Consider the following 19,325-nt stretch of genomic DNA (forward strand, 5'->3'; position numbering starts at 1 on the left):
TCTGCCCAGTTTAGCTAGAATAGTATTGATAAATAACTAAACCAGCTAGGCCCCTCCTAAACTCTACCTCCTGCTTTCAACATTTTATGAGTAAATTTAAACTATTCTACTCCTCCCTGAAGTTGCTCAAATCTGTCTGTGCCAAAAATGTAAATTTTTATTAATTTTTTTGTGCATTACAGAAGCTGTGTTCCCCATGTTGTTTGTTGTTTGTTTGTATGCCATTACCTCTACGGGTTTTTTTTTTTGGTTTTTTTAAACTCCGAAACTCGTTTTACATCACGTGGTCTTCTCTAACGAAAAAAAATATTTTTATTTTTTATTTTTATTAATAGCAATAAAGATGGCAAAGTAGAAAAGTTCAACAATTAATAGTCAAAAAAATAAAAAAAATAAAGTAAAATAAAAAATCAATTTCCGTTAAACAGCTGAGAGGTTCAAGTGCAGTCTGTAAATATCAAAATCGCCCTGTTTACAAATGGCTAAATCTCGTATTCCGCGCTTCACCTGAACGCCTCGGGCCATTACACGTTCAAACCGTTGACATTCTGATGGAGAAGTCACTTTAAAGCGCACATCCACGGTCTAAACATGCGGAGGATGGCGGAGCAGGTCGTCCCCCCGAGACAGGAGCCCTGGTGAGTCTGTGTCCGCCATTTTAACGTCTGGGGTTAAAGTTAAATTTCGGGGTTTGTTTGGGGTCATCGTGAGGCGCTGTGACCTCTTCAGGAGCACGTGACGCGACGTAAAGTTCGACGTTTTACCTTTAACTTTTATTTATTACGCTTAAATTTTGTATTTTGATTATATTTTATTGTAATAAGTGGTGAAAAATTAAACATTAGTATGCTCATAAAATTAAACTCAATTACGTTTATGTTTAACGTTGGTCTGTAAAAATAATCTATAACAAAAATAAAGTACTACTAATAATAATGATGATAATGATAACATAAATGATAATAATAAATTAATTAAAATAAAATAAATAAAATACGTTTATGTTTATGTAAAACTAAACTTTGCTCTGGAAAAATAATCAATATTTTTTTTAACAATAATAATAATAATAATAATAATAATATAAAATAAATAAAATACCTTTTATATATGTTTAAACTAAAATAACAAAAACCCTATTCTTGGTACTTTAAAATGCCCTAATTCCATGTAATTTACAGCAGTGTCTTTGTCTTTATCTCTGGTTGTACATATGGGTTAGACTATGGTAACTATTGATTAGATTCCGCAACTTCCAGATTGCAGAGGTCAAAGTTCACTGTACGTTTTGTCTATGTACACATTATACAGCAGGACTAGTACACAATGTCCTGTTACGTTCTGTGTCTTGTTTTTGCAGCTCTTGGGTCTCGAGTTGGCTTCCCTCATGGCGCCCCACCTCCCCAACACAGCTCAAAGAAGCCGAGGAAAAAATGCTTAAAAGTAGGCATGAAATATTTATATGATGTTTTATTTTCAAGGGTTGCAGAGCACTAGTTTAGGCGTACGAAACCATAGAGTCATTGTAGTTTTGAGCAAGATATGTCACCTATAGTGCCTATATCACTATGAGATTGGATGCTGTGTGGAATCCTAGATTAAAAAACGGAAATTGGGATATACAGTGATGGGAAATGTACTTTGAAAATGTATTTAGTTACATAGAACAGTGGAAGAAGTACTCAGCTCTGTTACATAAGTAAAAGTACAGATATCAGTACAAAAACATACGAAAAGTAAAAGTATCAACATGAAAAAATCAACGTAAAAGTAAGTGCATGTTTAAAAATGTACTTCAAGAGTAAAAAGTAAAAGTATTTCACACAAATTTTCAGATCTAATAAAGCTTCAAATGTAGTGATTTTGATAAAGATTTGAGCTGAATTTTGTTAAACAGAAACATTGTATTTTTTCTACCTGTTTTATTTGTATATTTTAGTTTTGCTCAAATTATGAACATGTTAAAAATAAACGCTCAGCCTTTTCAGCAACTATAGTAAAAAGTACTTTTACTTTTCAGTCCTGTTCAAAAACGTAGTGGATTAGAAAGTACAGATACTGCTCTCAAATGTACTGAAGTAAAAGTAAAACGTACCCACTTTAAAATGTACTTAAGTCAAAATCTTAGGGATCTGTACTTTATTTAAATACAGTACTTTTACTACTACTTTTACTTTGTTATGTCGCACTACCGATTACAGAATACTGAATACCTGCATTAAAATGTAAAGAATCAGAGTACTGCATTCAGAATACTTGGAATACTTTTACACTGCATTATATTATAGTGTAAAAATATGACAAAGGATTTAAAAAAAAAGAACTTTATGTTTGTTCTGCATTTATTTACTTATTTATCCCTGATCAGAGAAAGAAAAATCCCACATGCCTCATCGCAGGAGCTGTGTTTTATATTTTCTTCACTAAAATAGTACTTTGTTTTAGTGATCCGCTACTACAATTTGAGAAAAGTAACTGTAATCTGAATACCGCCAACTGAAAGAGTAACAGTACCAGATTACAGCTACTCAAAATTACCTCTACAAATCGTCTGACTTTATTAACGCTGTTCTGTCCAATCTCTTTCCAACTTCCAATTTAACACAAGAACTGATTTGAGGCCGACAATTAAGTCCCCAGGTTTCATGCCAATAAGACAAAGTTGTGTGTTTTACGTGTATTATAGGGGGCGCTATTGTATGGAGAGACCATGTGCTTTTTTCTTATTTATTTAGTCATGTTCCTGTTTGAATTCTCCACCCGCGGTTACATTTTGAGCTCTCTCGGGCCAAGCAAGTGCGTGTTTTAAGTCCAGAAAGTACTATTAGATTATCTGTTTTGTATTCTTCCCAACATGTACAGTATATTTAAACATGCTCTGGTTTACTCCACAGTATTACAAGGTTTAGACGTTACAAGACTGGATATTAAAGGGGCCATATTACACTATTTTCTGATCAATGTTATAATAAGTAACTGTAATCTGAATACCACCAACTGAAAGAGTAACTGTACCAGATTACAGTTACGGAATTACTATTCAGAATTGTTATTTTTGGTACATGCATTCAGTTACTTCCCAGCTTCTTACTTCCAGTACTTGTCAAGAAGCCATTTTACAACCGGAGGGGTGTTGTCCATTACCATTGTTGTATTTTGCTGTCCATTACTTTTGCTGTATTGCTGTTTATTACCATTGTTGGTATTAATAACTTTCCTTACCATTGTTGGCACCTTATCCAATATGATGTAACACTTAAGTTGCATGAAAGTAACTCATAGTCCCCAATGTAATCATGTAATACAATCATGAAAAGGAAGTAAAGTATGCTAAATGTAAGAAATAATAACAGAGGGGGTGGGATTAAATAAGTTTTCTTCTTCCCACTCCTTTTTGGGCAATCGGAGATACTCTTTTTTTGTGTGTGTGTGTTTTGTTTGTCTGTTTTTGTTTATTTTTTCCTTGTCTCTTGTATCATTGTGTTGATTGATATCGATTGTGGCTGCCTAGGCTATGCAAAGAGAAAAGATGTCCATTTGCCCAAGACAAATAATTATAATAATTTTTAAAAAACAAACAAAAAACTGTGATACTTGCAGTTAGAATTAGCCGCTATAACTGCTCTGGCCTCGATGATCTTCATTTGAGGCCGGACGCTGTTGGTGACGTCACACTCACTTAATCCACTTCTTTATTCAGTTTATGTCCATGAGACGGTCGTTTTAAGTCCAAAAAGGAGATTTAAAACACAAGATTCTGCTAATTATTTGAATAATTTAACAGTTTATAAAGTTTCAGAAACAGATTTTAAATTAAATTATATGCAGTCGTCTTTCAAACTGTTATTTTCTGATCAATGTTATAATAAGTAACTGAGTAAGTAGTGAGTTGTCTCTCACTATATCGCGGTTCACCTTTCACGGTCTTACGACGGAGTATAAGGGTCACTTAAATAAAATTAAAAATATGCGGGCACTACGAGAATAAAGTCGTAGCATTTCGACATTAAAGTTGTAATATTACGAGAATAAAGTCGTATTTTTATGAGAGAATAGGCTGCTGTGCGTGAATGAGTGACCAGTGCGTTATGAAGAATTTGGAGCATTTTATTCAGATGTAGCAATTTCTTTCAAATCTGTCTGGTTCCTGTGACTAAACAAACTCAAATACATGCAGTGTCCCTTCAAAGTACGTATACTGATGATAGTGCGGTGATGGTGGAATAAAAGACACAGTATTTCATCGTGTGTAAACCCCAGTTGAAAGTTTATCTGAACAAAATGCTCCAAATTCTCCATGACACACACAACGCACTGGTCACTCACACACAGCAGCCTATACTCTCATAAAAATACGACTTTATTCTCGTAATATTACAACTTTTTTTCTCGTAGCGCCCTTATAATTCTTTTTATTTAAGTGACCCTTATACTCCGTTGTATGGTCTCTCTATTTTGTGGATTTTTTTGTGCAATTTTACATGCTTTTTTTTTTACAGCTTATGAACGTGCGAAGGTTTGAACTTTGAGAGAGTTTAAACAAGAGAGAAATGTGAGAAAATGTTAACGCCTGTGTGAGAAAAGTGTATAAAATGTGTGGTGAGGGGTTTTACAGACAAAAACATATACGAAAATGTAAAAAAATAAAGCTGATACTTCGCGGATTTCGCCTATTGCGGGTTATTTTTAGAACGTGACCCCCGCGATAAACAAGGGACCAGTGTAATCTGAATACCACCAAATGAAAGAGTAACTGCACCAGAATACAGTCACTTTTAAAATTACTTCCCAACACTCCTTCTACAGACTTATATGTATTTTTGTTTGACTTTTATGCCGTTGCAGTCGTCAAGAAGCCATTTTCCAGGCAGCACGTCCGAATCTCTAACTGCAACTTTCTCTGGACGTTGGCCTTTTCCCCGCAGTCCAGCTCCTCCGCTCCCCCGTCCCGTCCACGCGTCCCGTTGGTCCTGCTGCACGGGATCGGAGGAGGTGTGGGACTGTGGGCTCAGAACTTGGACGCTCTCTCCAGCTGGGGGTCTGTGTATGCCTTAGACTTACTGGGTTTTGGACGCAGCAGCCGACCTCGGTTCTGCGCTGACCCGGTTTTGGCAGAGGAGCTGTTTTTGGATGCGCTGGACGAGTGGAGGGAGAGAGTTGGGATAGAGGGGATGCTCCTTCTTGGACATAACTTCGGGGGATACCTGGCTGCGGCTTACGCTCTCAAATACCCACAAAGGTCAGCTGGTGTTAGGATTTCACTGATTTCTTTACTTGGGTCATGTTATTTAACTACCAGCAATACAGCTCAACAGTGACCGCTAGAAAGGCTAATCAGCTACATGCTAACTATTATGCACAACCATAGACTGTATATGTAAATGGACATAGCTAACCTGCTAGCCGCTGCGTTCTAAATAGGAAGTGATCATGTGCGCGCTTCCTGCTCCATCTGCTCCAATTCACTTTCTATTGAAAAACTGTCTCCTCTCTCTGTAACTGCTGCTGTCAGACTCGTCATTTTGGTCTTAAATGTTCGTATTAACCCGCTCTACATGATCCTGGGGTTTGTTTTAGTTTTTTGAGTTAATTTTTTAAGTTTATTTATTTTATTTTTTTTTTTGTTTTAGTTATTAAAATTTTTTTCTTTTGTTTTTTTGTTTGTTTTTAGTTATTTTTATAATTTTTTTTGTTACTTTTAGTTAGTTTTTTTTTTTTTAAGTTTATTTTCTTTAGTTATTTTGAGGGGTTTTTTTTGTTTGTTTTTTGACAAACTATGACCTCTCTCTCTGTCCCTGCTGCTGTCAGACTCGTTATTTTGGTCTTAAATGTTCGTATTAACCCTCTACATGATCCTGGGGTTTTTATTTCACTATTGTGTCTGTAAATCAAGATATGAACATTAATAACAGACAAATCAGGCGCTTTCTTTCCCTGAGGTTGTTCCCGCTAGCGTTAGCAACAGGTTTGATTGACAGTGTTGCTAAGCGCCCACTCCCTGTTAAACCAGCGGTGTGAGTGGGAAGGGGCAATATCTTCAACAGCCTTGCTCCGGATTGGCTCTTTGGTTGCTATGATACTCATGATCGGAAATTTGGCCGCTATAACTGCTCTTGCCTCGATGAGCTTCAGTGCTGTGGGTGATGTCACAGTCACTCACTCCACTTCTTGTCTATGTCCATAACACGGTTGTTTTAAGTAAAAAAAAAAAAAAAAAAATCTGATTTAAAACACAAGATTCTGCAAAATGTTTTAATCATTTAGCAGTTTATAAAGTTTCAGAAACAGATTTTAAATAAAATGACAGGTCTTGTGGTCAGTAGTTAGCTCGTATCTGATTAGCTCTGAGCTTTCAAACTTTTAACCTTAATTTTTTTTTCAGAAAATCTATGGCAAAAAGGAATCGGAAATTTGTATTTAACCTGGGGGGTGGAGCTCCATAATCTAGGATATGTTTTTGTTTTTAGCCTTTCATTCAGACAGCATGGACCCAGCAATCGCAAAAGATGAATGAATTTTATTTCAAAGTATTTCTATTTAAAAATGCCAATTTAAACAAAAGAAACAGATTTTTTTCACATATTTATTTTATTTTATTTTATTTTATTTTATTTTATTTTATTTTATTTTATTTTATTTTATTTTATTTTATTTTATTTTATTTTATTTTTATTTTTATTTTTATTTTATTTATTTATTTTTTTTTTTATGTGATCTTTTGCCAATCTGAAATGGAACCCAAGATTATAGCTGTAAAATACGAGTCCATGTGCATTCCTCTTACGACTGACATAATCCCTGCCTCTGATAATCCCGCCCTGTGTAACTTGAATATTTTTTTTTTAGCTATATAGAATTTTTCAAAATCAAAAGTAAAACGAGCCCTGTTCTGTGCACACGGCTTTGTAACATCTGCAAAATGAATCCGTCTAACTCCCTCTGTGTCGTGTGTCTGTGCTGCAGAGTTAAACATCTCCTGTTGGTGGAGCCGTGGGGGTTTGCGGCACGTCCCGAAAATCCCAACTCCCGCTCCTTCCCGATGTGGATCCGAGCCATGGGAGCGTTCATGAGCCCCTTCAACCCTCTGGCGGCGCTCAGACTGGCAGGACCCTTAGGTTAGCACGCGGAAATGTACACGACCAGGCCAAAGTTTGGACACGACATCTCATTCAACGGCTTAATTTAGCTACTTTCTACATTTTAAATACACACATAAGACGTCAAATATATGAAGTAAGACAAATGGAGTCATGTAGTAAAGAAAAAAAGCCAGTTAACTCTAGATGTAAGGTCTAAATTTGTGACGCCACAGCTGTTCTACCTTTTAAAATGCCCCAAAAGTGAAATAAATCCATAGAACAATCCAAATGCAGTTAAAAATGCTTTACCGAGAGTCCACATTGTTGAGGACACACAAATACAAACAAAAACAAAATTTACAGAGCGACAGAAGGTGAAAAAACGTCACTTTCCCCCGATGAACCTGCACACGTCTTAAATAAGGAGCCATAGACCACAAAATAATACAAAAATAAACATTAATGAGGTAAAGCTTCTGATTAACATTAGTGATAATGAATTAAATGGAAAATGTAAATAAATCTGATTATTTAGTGAACAAATAATCATCAAAAATTACCAAAATAATCCACACTCATTTAGTTCACGTCTTTATACAGTTTATGTCCAGAATATGGTTGTTTTTAGTCAGAAAAAGCAGATTTAAAACAAAAGATTCTGCAAAATGTTTTAATAATTTGGCAGTTTATAAAGTTTCAGAAACAGATTTTAAATAAAACTACAGGTGTTGTGGTCGTTAGTTAGCTCGTAGCTGATTATCCCTGAGCTTTCAAACTTTTAATATTAATAATTTTTGTAATAATTAACTTTAGATGTAAGGTCCAAATTTGTGGCACCACAGCTGTTCTACCTTTTTAAAATAAATCATCAAAAATGACTGAAATAACTTCAAATCATGAACTTTAAGTGAATATTAAATCAAAACAAAATAGTAATAATTATCACAATAATAAAAAAAAAGATAAAACTGTGGTTAGGCTTCAACAATAAATATTTACATTTTTTCTTTGCTACATAATTCCATATATCTTACTTCATATATTTGATGTCTTCTGTTTGTATATGAAATCTAAAACACTGAACGGTGTGTCCAAACTTGCTCCGCTAGTGTAGATTTTTCTCCTTACAGCTGTTCACTTCAGGAGTTACCTCTGAACCGAAAACACTCTGTTCCACCTTGTGATGTCATCATGTGGTGATACAGGAAGTGCTCCACTGTGTCTTTAAACTCCACACACCTTCATTTCTAGAATCATTTGGATCATTTCAGCGAATCTGGAATTGCTAATCTACTATTGAACTAAAGGTAAAAGGAGCTGTTCACTTGAAAACTACCACTTCATGACATCACAAGGTGGAACAGAGCGTTTTGAGCTTTGGAGATGTTACAGACTAATAATAAAGTGTTAGTCAAACATGTGTGAGTGAAACAAAACACAATTTCAGGTCTGTTTTTGAGGAGGTAACAGCAGTAGAACATGATTTAATTCTTTGCGTGATATAAGACCTTTAAGCTTGAAACAACACAGAACATTTTTTAAATTTATACTATTTGTGACCGTTCCAGTTTAAAATATCTTGTTACTACATCCTCAACCTCTCTTTTCCTTCTTTCCGGCTGCTCATCTCTTTCCACACATTTACTCCCAGTAGTTTATTAAAAATCTCTGATCAGCACAAGCTCATCCTGTCTCAAAATGGCCGACCTCTGACCTCACCTAGAAAACGCATCACATGACCCTCACCGTCCAGTGCTCGGCCTGAACACACATTTCCAGGGACTGTATAAATATAAATAGAACGCCGGAGACGCTAATGCTTTTACTTGTGTTTGTTGTTCTGAAACAGGGCCCATGCTGGTCCAGACAATCAGGTCCGACTTTAAACAGAAATACTCGTCTGTGTTTGACGACGACACCGTGTCTGAGTACATCTACCACCTCAACGCACAAGATCCAAGGTAGAGCACGACACTGTATATGCGCTGTGAACGTAGACTGTTTATGTCAGGGGTGTCCAAACTTTTTGCAATGAGGGCCAGGGTTGGTGAGGTGAAAAGGTGCGGGGGGCCGAACATTCACCCTGATCATTCTTTGAACCATTAATATTAAATGCAATGCAAAATTTTAAATCATTTTTTTTATTGCAACTGGCTTTCACCTTTCAAAAACAAAATGAATTATACACAGATTATAAATATGAAAAAGTGAACATTTAATCTGTGGTTTTGATTATCACAATAAAATTAATTCACTGAGATTTTCAAATTTATTCACCAAATAAAAACTGAGACTGGACTGAAACTGAGGTCTGGACTGTAGTAAATCGGCCTGGTCTGGCTCAAAAACGAATTTCTTTAAACCTGTTTTTATCCAATTTCCATTAAAAGTGAGCAACAGCGCGATCTCGGAGCACGGCCCGGACCCGCTGCCATCCTTGGTGAAATATAATATCGCTTGTAAATGTGTATTTTACGTTGGTCAACAGTGCAACGGGCCACACATAATTATTTTTATTCCAGAGGCTGCGGGCCAGTGGAAATTTGTACACGGGCCGCAATTGGCCCCCGGGCCGGACTTTGGGTACGCCTGGTTTATGTAAATGGACTTAGCTAACCTGCTAGCCGCCGTGTTGCAAATAGGGAGTGATCATGGGCGCACTTCCGGCTTCATCGACTCATATATGGAACAACATATTTTGGGCCTCGTGAGTATTATTTCTTTGCAAAAGTGGAAAGATTTGGGGTATTTTTGTTGTAATAATAAGATTTGAACTGTAGAAGGCGGAATAAGTCCCTTTTATTTACTGTATTAACCACCAAAAAAAAGTCGCCACCTGGATTTAACTAAGCAAATAGGTCTGAGCGTCCTGCAGTTGGTCCGGTCGAGGTTCAGCAGAATGAGGTCAGCTGACACCTGAATATACTGAATGACCAGGTTATTACATCAGGGGATTTTTTCTTCCCTGATGACGCGGGGCATATTCCAAGATGACAATGCCAGGATTCATCAGGCTCAAATTGTGACAGAGTGGATCAGGAGCATGAGACGTCATTTTCACACATGGATTGTCCACCACAGAGTCCAGACCTTAACCCCATTGAGAATCTTTGGGATGAGCTGGAGAAGCTGCAGCGTCAGACTCGACCAGCATCAATGCAACAGGTGAAAAATTAATGCAACACTGGATGGAAATAAATCTGTGACGTTGCAGAAGCAGAAGTGATCAAAGTTAAAGGCGGAACAACCAAATATTAGAGTGTGTGACTTTTTTTTGTGTGGTGGCGACTTTTTTTTTTGGCCAGGCAGTGTATATAAATGGACATAGCTAACCTGCTAGCTGCTGTGATCATGGGTGCGCTTCTGGCTCCATTGACTCTGGCACTAATTCACTTTACGCTAAAAAACTGGTCTTAAATGTTCATATTAACCCGCTCTACATGATCCTGGTGTTTTTATTTCACTATTGTGTCTGTAAATCAAGATATGAACATTAATAACAGACAAATCAGGCGCCTTCTGTCCGCGAGGTCATTTCTGCTAGTGTTAGCAACAGGTTTGATTGACAGTGTTGCTAAGTGCCCGTTCTCTGCGAAACCAGCAGTGCAGGTGGGAATGGGCGTTACTTTCAACAGCCTGGATTGGCTCTTTGGTTGCTATGATACTTCTGATACACAGAATTTGACTCCAGATTAGCTGCTATAACTGCTAGCCTCGATTAGCTTCATTTGACTGGAGCTAAACGCTGTGGGCGCCGTCACACTCACTCAATCCACGTCTTCCCACAGTCGTATGAGAGAGACGTTCGCTGTTTCTGTCCTGTGACGTCGCTCTGTCTGTTTCAGCGGCGAGACGGCGTTTAAGAACATGACCGTTCCGTACGGTTGGGCGCAGAGGCCGATGCTGCAGAGGATCGGACGGGTCCAGGCTGACATTCCCATTTCCTTCATCTACGGCTCCCGCTCGAGCATAGACAGCGACTCCGGACACGCCGTCAAGACAAGCAGGCCAGACGTGGAGATTAAAGTCAGTCTGGAACACGACCGAGACAAACGATGTGTTCATATGTTTAAGATGAGACGTAACGACATTATGAAATCTGTGTGTGTGTGTGTGTTTAGGTGATCAGAGGAGCTGGACATTATGTTTTCGCAGACCAGCCAGACGATTTCAACCAGACTGTCCTTCAGATCGTCAGCCGAGCGGAGAGGAGCGGTCAGAGCGAGCCCACCCCCCTCGAGTAGAGAGGACACTGTGTGGGGTATAAACATGGACTCTTAACATTATTATGCACTTTATTTATTCAGATTTGTATTTAAATGCAGCCATTCTCCGAAACAGAAACGATTGCTGGTGTAAATATTATGTAAATAAATCCAGACTCAAATGCTCTTTATCAGTTTTGTGATTGTGGAAATCTTGTTTTGTAACATCATGACCTCTCTCTTACTTTTAAACGTCTCCCTTTTCTGTGATATCTGTGAAAGAGTAAGACTATTCCAGGAAAACTGCCTTTACGCCCTCACACTGTGCTGTTCTCATGGTGGCCAGCAGAGGGCAGCAGAGTCACAGTCCAGTGCACGTCCCTCTGTGAGCCGGAGCCACAGGCCTGTCAGGGGGGAGTCAAGGTTTAAAAATATCTTAAACAACTTTTTTAACACAATCAAAACATGAAAAGGTGATGAATCTGTTTTACTTTTACATCTAAACGTTCTGCTCTTTTACAACAGACTGATGCAAACAGGACGGTTCAAACTGCACGGCTCAAACGGCTCTGAATGTGACTCTGTTTTAACTGTTATAATATTTAGGATTTTACAGCAAGAAAAATGCATAAATGTGGATTGGATTTTTTTTTTTTAAGTGGATTTAAAACACGAACCAGTGGAGGAGATCTGACCATCACAGACTGTGTGAAGTGACCCACTCTGACAGTCATGTGCACTGAGCCGTACTGCACTGAGCCGTACTGCACTGGGCCGTACTGCACTGGGCCGTACTGCACTGGGCCGTACTGCACTAAGCCGTACTGCACTAAGCCGTACTGCACTAAGCCGTACTGCACTGAGCCGTATCAAACTGAGCCGTACCAAACTGAGCTGTACTACACTGAGCCGTACCAAACTGAGCTGTACCAAACTGAACCGTACTACACTGAGCTGTACCATAGTGAACTGTACTATAGTGAGCTATTCCACACTGAGCTATTCCACACTGAGCCGTACTGCACTGAGTCATACTGCAGTGAGCCGTGCTACACTGAGCCGTTCTACATTGAGCCATACTGCACTGAGCTGTACCACATTGAGCCGTACTACATGTGTGAGCCGTACTACACTGAGCTGTACTACATGTGTGAGCCGTACTACACTGAGCTGTACTACATGTGTGAGCCGTACTACCCTGAGCCGTACCCTGAGCCTGTCTCTGTGTGACAGAATAAGGTCGGTCTGTGGAGGACTAAAAATACCTCTTGTTTCAGGCGACATCATCGGGACGTCGAAGAGCCACCGTTTGTTTGGAACCTTTTGTTTTATTATTATTATTTTTTCTTCTAATCCTCAGTTTCTGCTCTTCATTAAACTCACAAACGAGCTCGGGTTTCAGTTTCGATTATAAACAACCGACGTCTTTCAAAACGATAAAGTCTGAGAGTCCACTTCTTTACACAGACTATGATCCAAATGAAGCTAATCGAGGCTAGCAGTTATAGCGGCTAATCTGGTGCCACATTTCATATTTGTAATTCCGACCACAAGTATCATAGCAACCAAAGAGCCAATCAGGAGCGAGGCTGTTGAAGGTAACGCCTCTTTTCTACCCGCACCACTGGTTTAGCACAGAGCCGGCAGCTAGCAACACTGTCAATCAAACTTGTTGCTAACGCTAACAGGAGCAACTTCAGGGAAAGAAGGCGCCTGATTTGTCTGTTATTAATGTTCATATCTTGATTTACAGACGCAATAGTGAAATAAAAACCCCAGGATCATGTAGAGGGTTAATACGAACATTTAAGACTAAAATGACAAGTCTTTTCAATAGAAAGTGAATTGGAGCCAGAGTCAAAGTAGCAGGAAGTTCGCCCATGGTCACTCCCTGTTTGTCAAATGGCGGCTAGCAGGTTAGCTATGTCCATTTATATAAACAGTCTATGGTTGGGCTCTGTTCAGTGCACATTATACTGTATAACATAACAAATTCAATTGTTTTCTGTTTTTTTCTTCCATTTTGAACACAAGAAACTACACTTTTTATCTCCACATTATTAAAGTGCAATAGTGGCACAAATCTATCCAGTTTAATGTGCCAATTTAAATCAAGTTCAGCACATTTAGAACAACTTGAGCTGAACCAAAGAGCAAAAGACAAAATTTACAGATAACACAAAACAAACACCAAAATATCTTGTGTAGCCAGTGTTAAATACCAGGGAGGAGAGGTGGAAGTACTTGAAATGTGCTCCATTTTTGGGAAGCAAAATCATCCACAGCTTTTTCCCCCCGTTTCAGTTCTAGCGCGTCCAGTTTTTAGATGATGCTGCTGCTTCCTCTCGTTGCGTAATAACTTCAACCTTTAAAGTGTCTCCATATTACACTGTTTCTACGGAGCCCTGCGGATGACAGAAAGGAGAAGAATATTTACAAAACGAAAAATATATTATCATGAAGGAACGAGATATTATCTTGAGGAAACATATACAGTATTTTCACAAGCGCACAAGATATTTAACTTAAAAAATAAAAGTAATATCTCATCCGCTCGTGATAATTAAGTAATTCCCTCAAGATAATATCATGTGGGAACGTGATATCATTATTAATATTATATTTTGCAAATGTCCTACGCCGGGCTCCGTAGTTTTTGGATCTGTTCTAATGCTGGAGTTGTGTTTTGTTTCATTCACACATGTTTAACACAAAAAACCCTGTATATTTAGGCTGAGTTCTTCTCTCAAACTGAAAAAAAAACACGCTGTTCCACCTTGTGATGTCATCGTGTGGTGATACAGGAAGTGCTCCACTGTGTTTTTAAACTCCACACACCTTCATTTCCAGAATCATTTGGATCATTTCAGCTCTGGAATTGTCAAATCTACTACTGAACTTAAAGGTAAAAAGGAGCTGTTAACTTGAAAACTACCACTTGATGACATCACAAGGTGGAACAGAATGAAACAAAACCCAACTCCAGGTCTGTTTTTGAGGCGGTAACGTCATAACATGACTTAAAGCTCCCAAGAGTCAGTTTTACATAATATAGGAGCTTTAATGAAGTATCTCGTGAGCCATCAACCCACCCAAACTGTTTCCTGGCAACGCGTCGCTACGGAGACGCGTTTTGGACAGCCGCTCTCTCCTCTCAGGACGCGGTTCTGAGCCTTGGACGGGGGAAATGATTATGTGAACGTTATACGCTTGTTTTTCTTGGTTGGAGCTGGCCGAGTGTCAAATCAGCCAGCAGAGAATCCAGCAGGAGCGACGGTACATGTGCGCGCCACCTGCTGGGGTGCTAAACGTGGACAGCCCTCTGCCATCCCATAATACTGCGAGTATTTGTTTGCCTGTCTGCGTCGCTCCCGCCCACGCAGTCACATGGCTCCATCTGATTAGGACGAGCGTTTGGTGAAGTGACAGTGGGTCTCACGCTGGGACTGGGCCGAACTGAAAACACAACAGAAAGGCTTAAAATAGCAACGTGAAAAAAGTGCACACAAAAATAACACACACAAAGACACACAGACACACACACACACACACGGGTCACGCCGCCATCTGCCCAGGCACAGCTCCAACGCATTTTTAAAAAGCCCATATCTGTTCTAATGTCGTTTCCTCATCAAAAACAGACCTGGAGTTGTGTTTTTTTGTTTCGTTCACACATGTTTAACGCACAAACCTGCAGATTTAGACTGAAAAAATCACTCTGTTCCACCTTGTGATGTCATGCGGTGGTACCATAGACTGTTTATATAAATGGACATAGTTAACCTGCTAGCTGCCATGTTCCAAACAGGAAGTGATCATGGGCTCCATCGACTCGTTCCAATTCACTTTCTATTGAAAAACGGTCCTCTCTCTGTACCTGCTGCTGTCAGACTCATTTTGGTCTTAAATGTTCGTATTAACCCTCTACATGATCTTGGTGTTCATTTTTTTAATTATTTAGATTTTTTTTTTTTTTTTGTTATTTTGAGTTTTTATTTATTTATTTATTTTTTTTTTATTTTAAGTTTTTTTTTTTAATTTTTTTTTTTTACTTATTTTGAGTTTATTTTATTTTTATTATTTATTTTTTTTTTACTGTCTCCTCTCTCTGTACCTGCTGCTGTCAGACTCGTCATTTTGTTTTTAAATGTTCGTATTAACCCTCTACATGACCCTGGGGTTTTTATTTCACTATTGTGTCTGTAAATCAAGATATGAACATTAATAACAGACAAATCAGGCGCCTTCTTCACCCAAGGTTAGCGTTAGCAACAGGTTTGATTGACAGTGTTGCTAAGCGCCCGCTCCTTGCTAAACCAACATTGCAAGCGGAAAGGGGGCGTTACCTTCAACAGCCTCGCTCCCGACTGGCTCTTTGGTTGCTATGATACTTGCGGTGGGAATTACAAATACGCAATTCAGCTCCAAATTGACGGCTATAACCGCTCTAGCGTCGATGAGCTTCATTTGACCGGAGCTGAACGCCGCGGGTGACGTCACACTCACTTAGTCCACGTCTTTATATAGTCTGTGGGTGATACAGGAAGTGCTCCATCTTCACTAGAATCATTTGGATCATTTCAGCTCTGGAATCTGCCAATCTACTACTGAACTAAAGGTAAAAGGAGCTGTTGAAACTTGAAAACTTCCACTTGATGACATCACAAGGTGGAACAGAGCGTTATGAGCTTTGGAGATGTGACAGACTAATAATAAAGTGTGACTCAAACATGTGAGAATGAAACAAAACACAACTCCAAGGCCTATTTTTGGTGCGTTAACGACATTATAACACGACTTAAAGCTACAAGAGTCAGTTTTGTGTCATGTAGGACCTTTAACATCAACATGACGACGTAGAGTTTGGAGGTCAGAGGTCAGAGGTCGTAGAAAAATGGAGTCGAGTTTTGAATTTTGAATGTTTCAGCGGGGGATCATAGCGTAACTTTTTGTTTGTTTGGGTTTCAAAAGTCGAGCAGCCTCCTCTTCCAGGCTCCGTACTGAACTCACTTGGCGTCCGGTGATGGGTGAAGTCGGCCATTTTTGAACTTTCGGTCATGGTTTTTTTTTCTCTTTCTTCAAAAACGCCACGATCAGAAACAAATCACCACCTTCCACATTCACCCAAACCCTCTGCCAGTCACGTAAAACACTGACATCGCTTCACAAACATGTCATTTCTCATAGTTTTTTTTTTTTTTTTTTATATCTCCAAGTTTTTGTCATTTCTTAAAGCGATCGTTTAGTCCCGGAGCAAGACGAGACACTTCTGGAATGTTCCGACGTCAAACTCCCACGTGAAGGTTCTCTCGGTCACATGACTCACCGCAGGTATCAGAGCGACAAGTACACATAAAGTACACATAAAAAGTACTGTATTGAAGTGGAATTATTAGGTATCTGTGCTTTACTTAAGTACATTTTACAGTGGATACTTTTTACTTTTACTTCAGTACATTTGAGAGCAGTATCTGTACTTTCTACTCCACTACATTTTTGAACAGGACTGAAAAGTAAAAAGTAGTTTTCATACACATTTTTGAATATATTTGAATACTTACTTACTTGAACATATTTGAATACTTTTACTTAAGTTGATTTTTTTTCATGTGATTTTTTACTTTTGTGATTTTTTTTTTTCTGTATCTGTACTTTTACTCGAGTAAGTCTTTACCTCTAGCTGTACTTTTTCTTTTACTCAAGTAACTTTTTCCTCTGTATCTGTACTTTTACTCAAGTAACTTTTTACCTCTGTATTTGTACGTTTACTTAAGTATTTTTTCGTGGTATGTTTACTTGAGCAACTTTTTCTCTCTGTGTCTGTATTTTTACATCAGTAGATTTTTTCATGTGATACTTTTACTCGAGTAACTTTTTACCTCTGTATCTGTTCTTTACTGAAGTACATTTTACAGTGGATACTTTTACTTTTACTTCAGTACGTTTGAGAGCAGTATCTGTACTTTCTACTCCACTACATTTTTGAACAGGACTTGAAAAGTAAAAAGTACTTTTCATTATAGTTTGAAACCTGCTGAAAAGGCTGAGGGTTTATTTTTTAACACGTTCATAATTTGAGCAAAACTAAAATATACAAGTAAAAACAACTGGAAAAAATGATCGATTCAGTTGTTTCTGTTGAACAAAACTCAGCTCAATTTTTTTAAATCAAAATCACCACATTTGAAACTTTTTAAGGCTCAAAATCTGCACAAAATATTTATACTTTTTACTCATTAATTGCTCATATTACGCTGTTTTCTGATCTGTTCAAATGTTGTTTCCTCGTCACAAACAGACCTGGAGTTGTGTTTTTTTGTTTGTTTCATTCACACGTTTAACACACAAACCTGCAGATTTAGACTGAGTTCTTTTTCTCTCAAACTGAAAACACTCTGTTCCACCTTGTGATGTCATCATGTGGCGATACAGGAAGTGCTCCGCTGTGTTTTTAAACTCCACACACCTTCATTTCTAGAATCACTTGGATCATTTCAGCGAATCTGGAACTGCCAATCTTCTACGGAACTAAAGGTAAAAGGAGCTGTTAATTAAAAAAACAAAACTACCACTTGATGACATCACAAGGTGGAACAGAGCGTTTTGAGCTTTGGAAATGTACAGACTTATAATAAAGAGTTACTGAAACACGTGTGAATGAAACAAAACACAACTCCAGGTCTGTTTTTGATGCGTTAACGACATTATAACACGACTTAAAGCTACAAGAGTCATTTTTGTGTAATATACGACTTTTAAACAGGTACTTTAATACTTTTTAGGTAGATTTTTCCATGTGATGCTTTTACTTTTACTCCAGTATCTGTAATTGTGTACTTCTTCCACCACTGCTCACTGTTTCTTTGCTAACGTTCCCGTGGTAATGTGCAAATGATGAAATACATGTTGGTACACGCTCGCTTCACTCGCACATATTTCCAGAGCCGAGTCACCAGTCCTTTTGCATATCCCTCGTTTCTTTTCTCCTCCTGCTTCCTCCCACTACGCTCATCAAATGCAAATCGTTTTCCTCGAGCTTCACATCAAATCCATCTTTTTTTTTTTTCTGCGTTTTTACATCGAGCCTGTGGGGGCAGCGTTAATGATCACAGCCCTGAATGGAGTGGAACAAACCGAGAGGGATTTACCAGCTGCAGAAACGCAAACGTGAAAAAGAGACTCGGTGATGTAACGCGTAATCATTCACAAAGACATTAAAAAAAATCCAAAAAGAGCCACTGACAGTTTCAGATCCAGAATTCCAAGCGTCGGGTTGAATGGGTGACATCACTGCGGCTGATTGACACGCGGAGCAGATGTTTCATAACTGCACATCTGAAAGAGTTTAAACTACAGACTGTGTAAAGAAGTGGACGAAAAGTGAGTGTGACGTCACCCACAGCGTTCAGCTTCAGTTAAATGAAGCTCATCGAGGCTAGCAGTTATAGCCCCTTCCCGCCTGCACGTCTGGTTTAGCAGGGAGCGGGCGCTTAGCAACGCTGTCAATCAAACCTGTTGCCAACGCCACCGGTAGTGACTTCGAGGAAAGAGGGCGTCTGATTTGTCTGTTAATATGTTTATACACTGGTCCCTCGTTTATCTTGGGGTCACGTTCTAAAAATAACCCGCAATAGTCGAAATCTGCAAAGTATCATCTTTATTTTTTACTATTCTGTATGTTTTTGTCTGTAAAACCCCTCACCACACACTTTATACACTTTTCTCACACAGGCGTTAACATTTTCTCACATTTCTCTCTCGTTTAAACTCTCTCAAAGTTCAAACCTTCGTAGGCGTCTTTGTCGGTGCAGAACGTTTCATCGACATTGTGGGTTTTGTCGGGGGGAAAACAAATTGCAAACGTACAGCACTTCAGAGTCACACTGAGATCCAACGTTTATGTAAATTTGTCTGAACACATTCTGTACTGGACAGGAGACACGGCACGGAGGAGACTGATGGACAATGGTCTACAGTCCAACAGCCAATCAGGACGCACAACACAATGCACGTTCATACACTGTAAAAAAGCATGAAAAAT

General features: G+C 38.6%; 1 protein-coding gene across 1 annotated transcript; it reads left to right on the plus strand.

Moving 5' to 3' along the window:
- The first annotated feature begins 600 nt into the window (after positions 1-600).
- On the plus strand, positions 601-11,691 carry LOC117379039 (1-acylglycerol-3-phosphate O-acyltransferase ABHD5-like). Its single transcript, XM_033975753.2, has 7 exons — positions 601-638; positions 1,361-1,443; positions 4,846-5,239; positions 6,964-7,115; positions 8,929-9,040; positions 10,925-11,105; positions 11,201-11,691. Exons 1-7 carry the CDS (start codon positions 601-603, stop codon positions 11,321-11,323), a joined length of 1,083 nt encoding a protein of 360 aa, XP_033831644.2. The 3' UTR covers positions 11,324-11,691.
- Positions 11,692-19,325: the final 7,634 nt, after the last annotated feature.

This window comes from Periophthalmus magnuspinnatus, chromosome 11 (assembly GCF_009829125.3).
Source record: "Periophthalmus magnuspinnatus isolate fPerMag1 chromosome 11, fPerMag1.2.pri, whole genome shotgun sequence".
Classification (NCBI taxonomy): Eukaryota; Metazoa; Chordata; class Actinopteri; order Gobiiformes; family Gobiidae; genus Periophthalmus; species Periophthalmus magnuspinnatus.

What these genes read in the sequence shown, in the direction of transcription:
- LOC117379039 (XM_033975753.2), top strand. Translation starts at nt 601, where the DNA reads ATGGCGGAGCAGGTCGTCCCCCCGAGACAGGAGCCCTG. An exon ending in CCCCCGAGACAGGAGCCCTG is followed by an intron (nt 639 to 1,360) that starts GTGAGTCTGTGT and finishes TTGTTTTTGCAG; the next exon opens with CTCTTGGGTCTCGAGTTGGC. An exon ending in GGCCAGACGTGGAGATTAAA is followed by an intron (nt 11,106 to 11,200) that starts GTCAGTCTGGAA and finishes GTGTGTGTTTAG; the next exon opens with GTGATCAGAGGAGCTGGACA.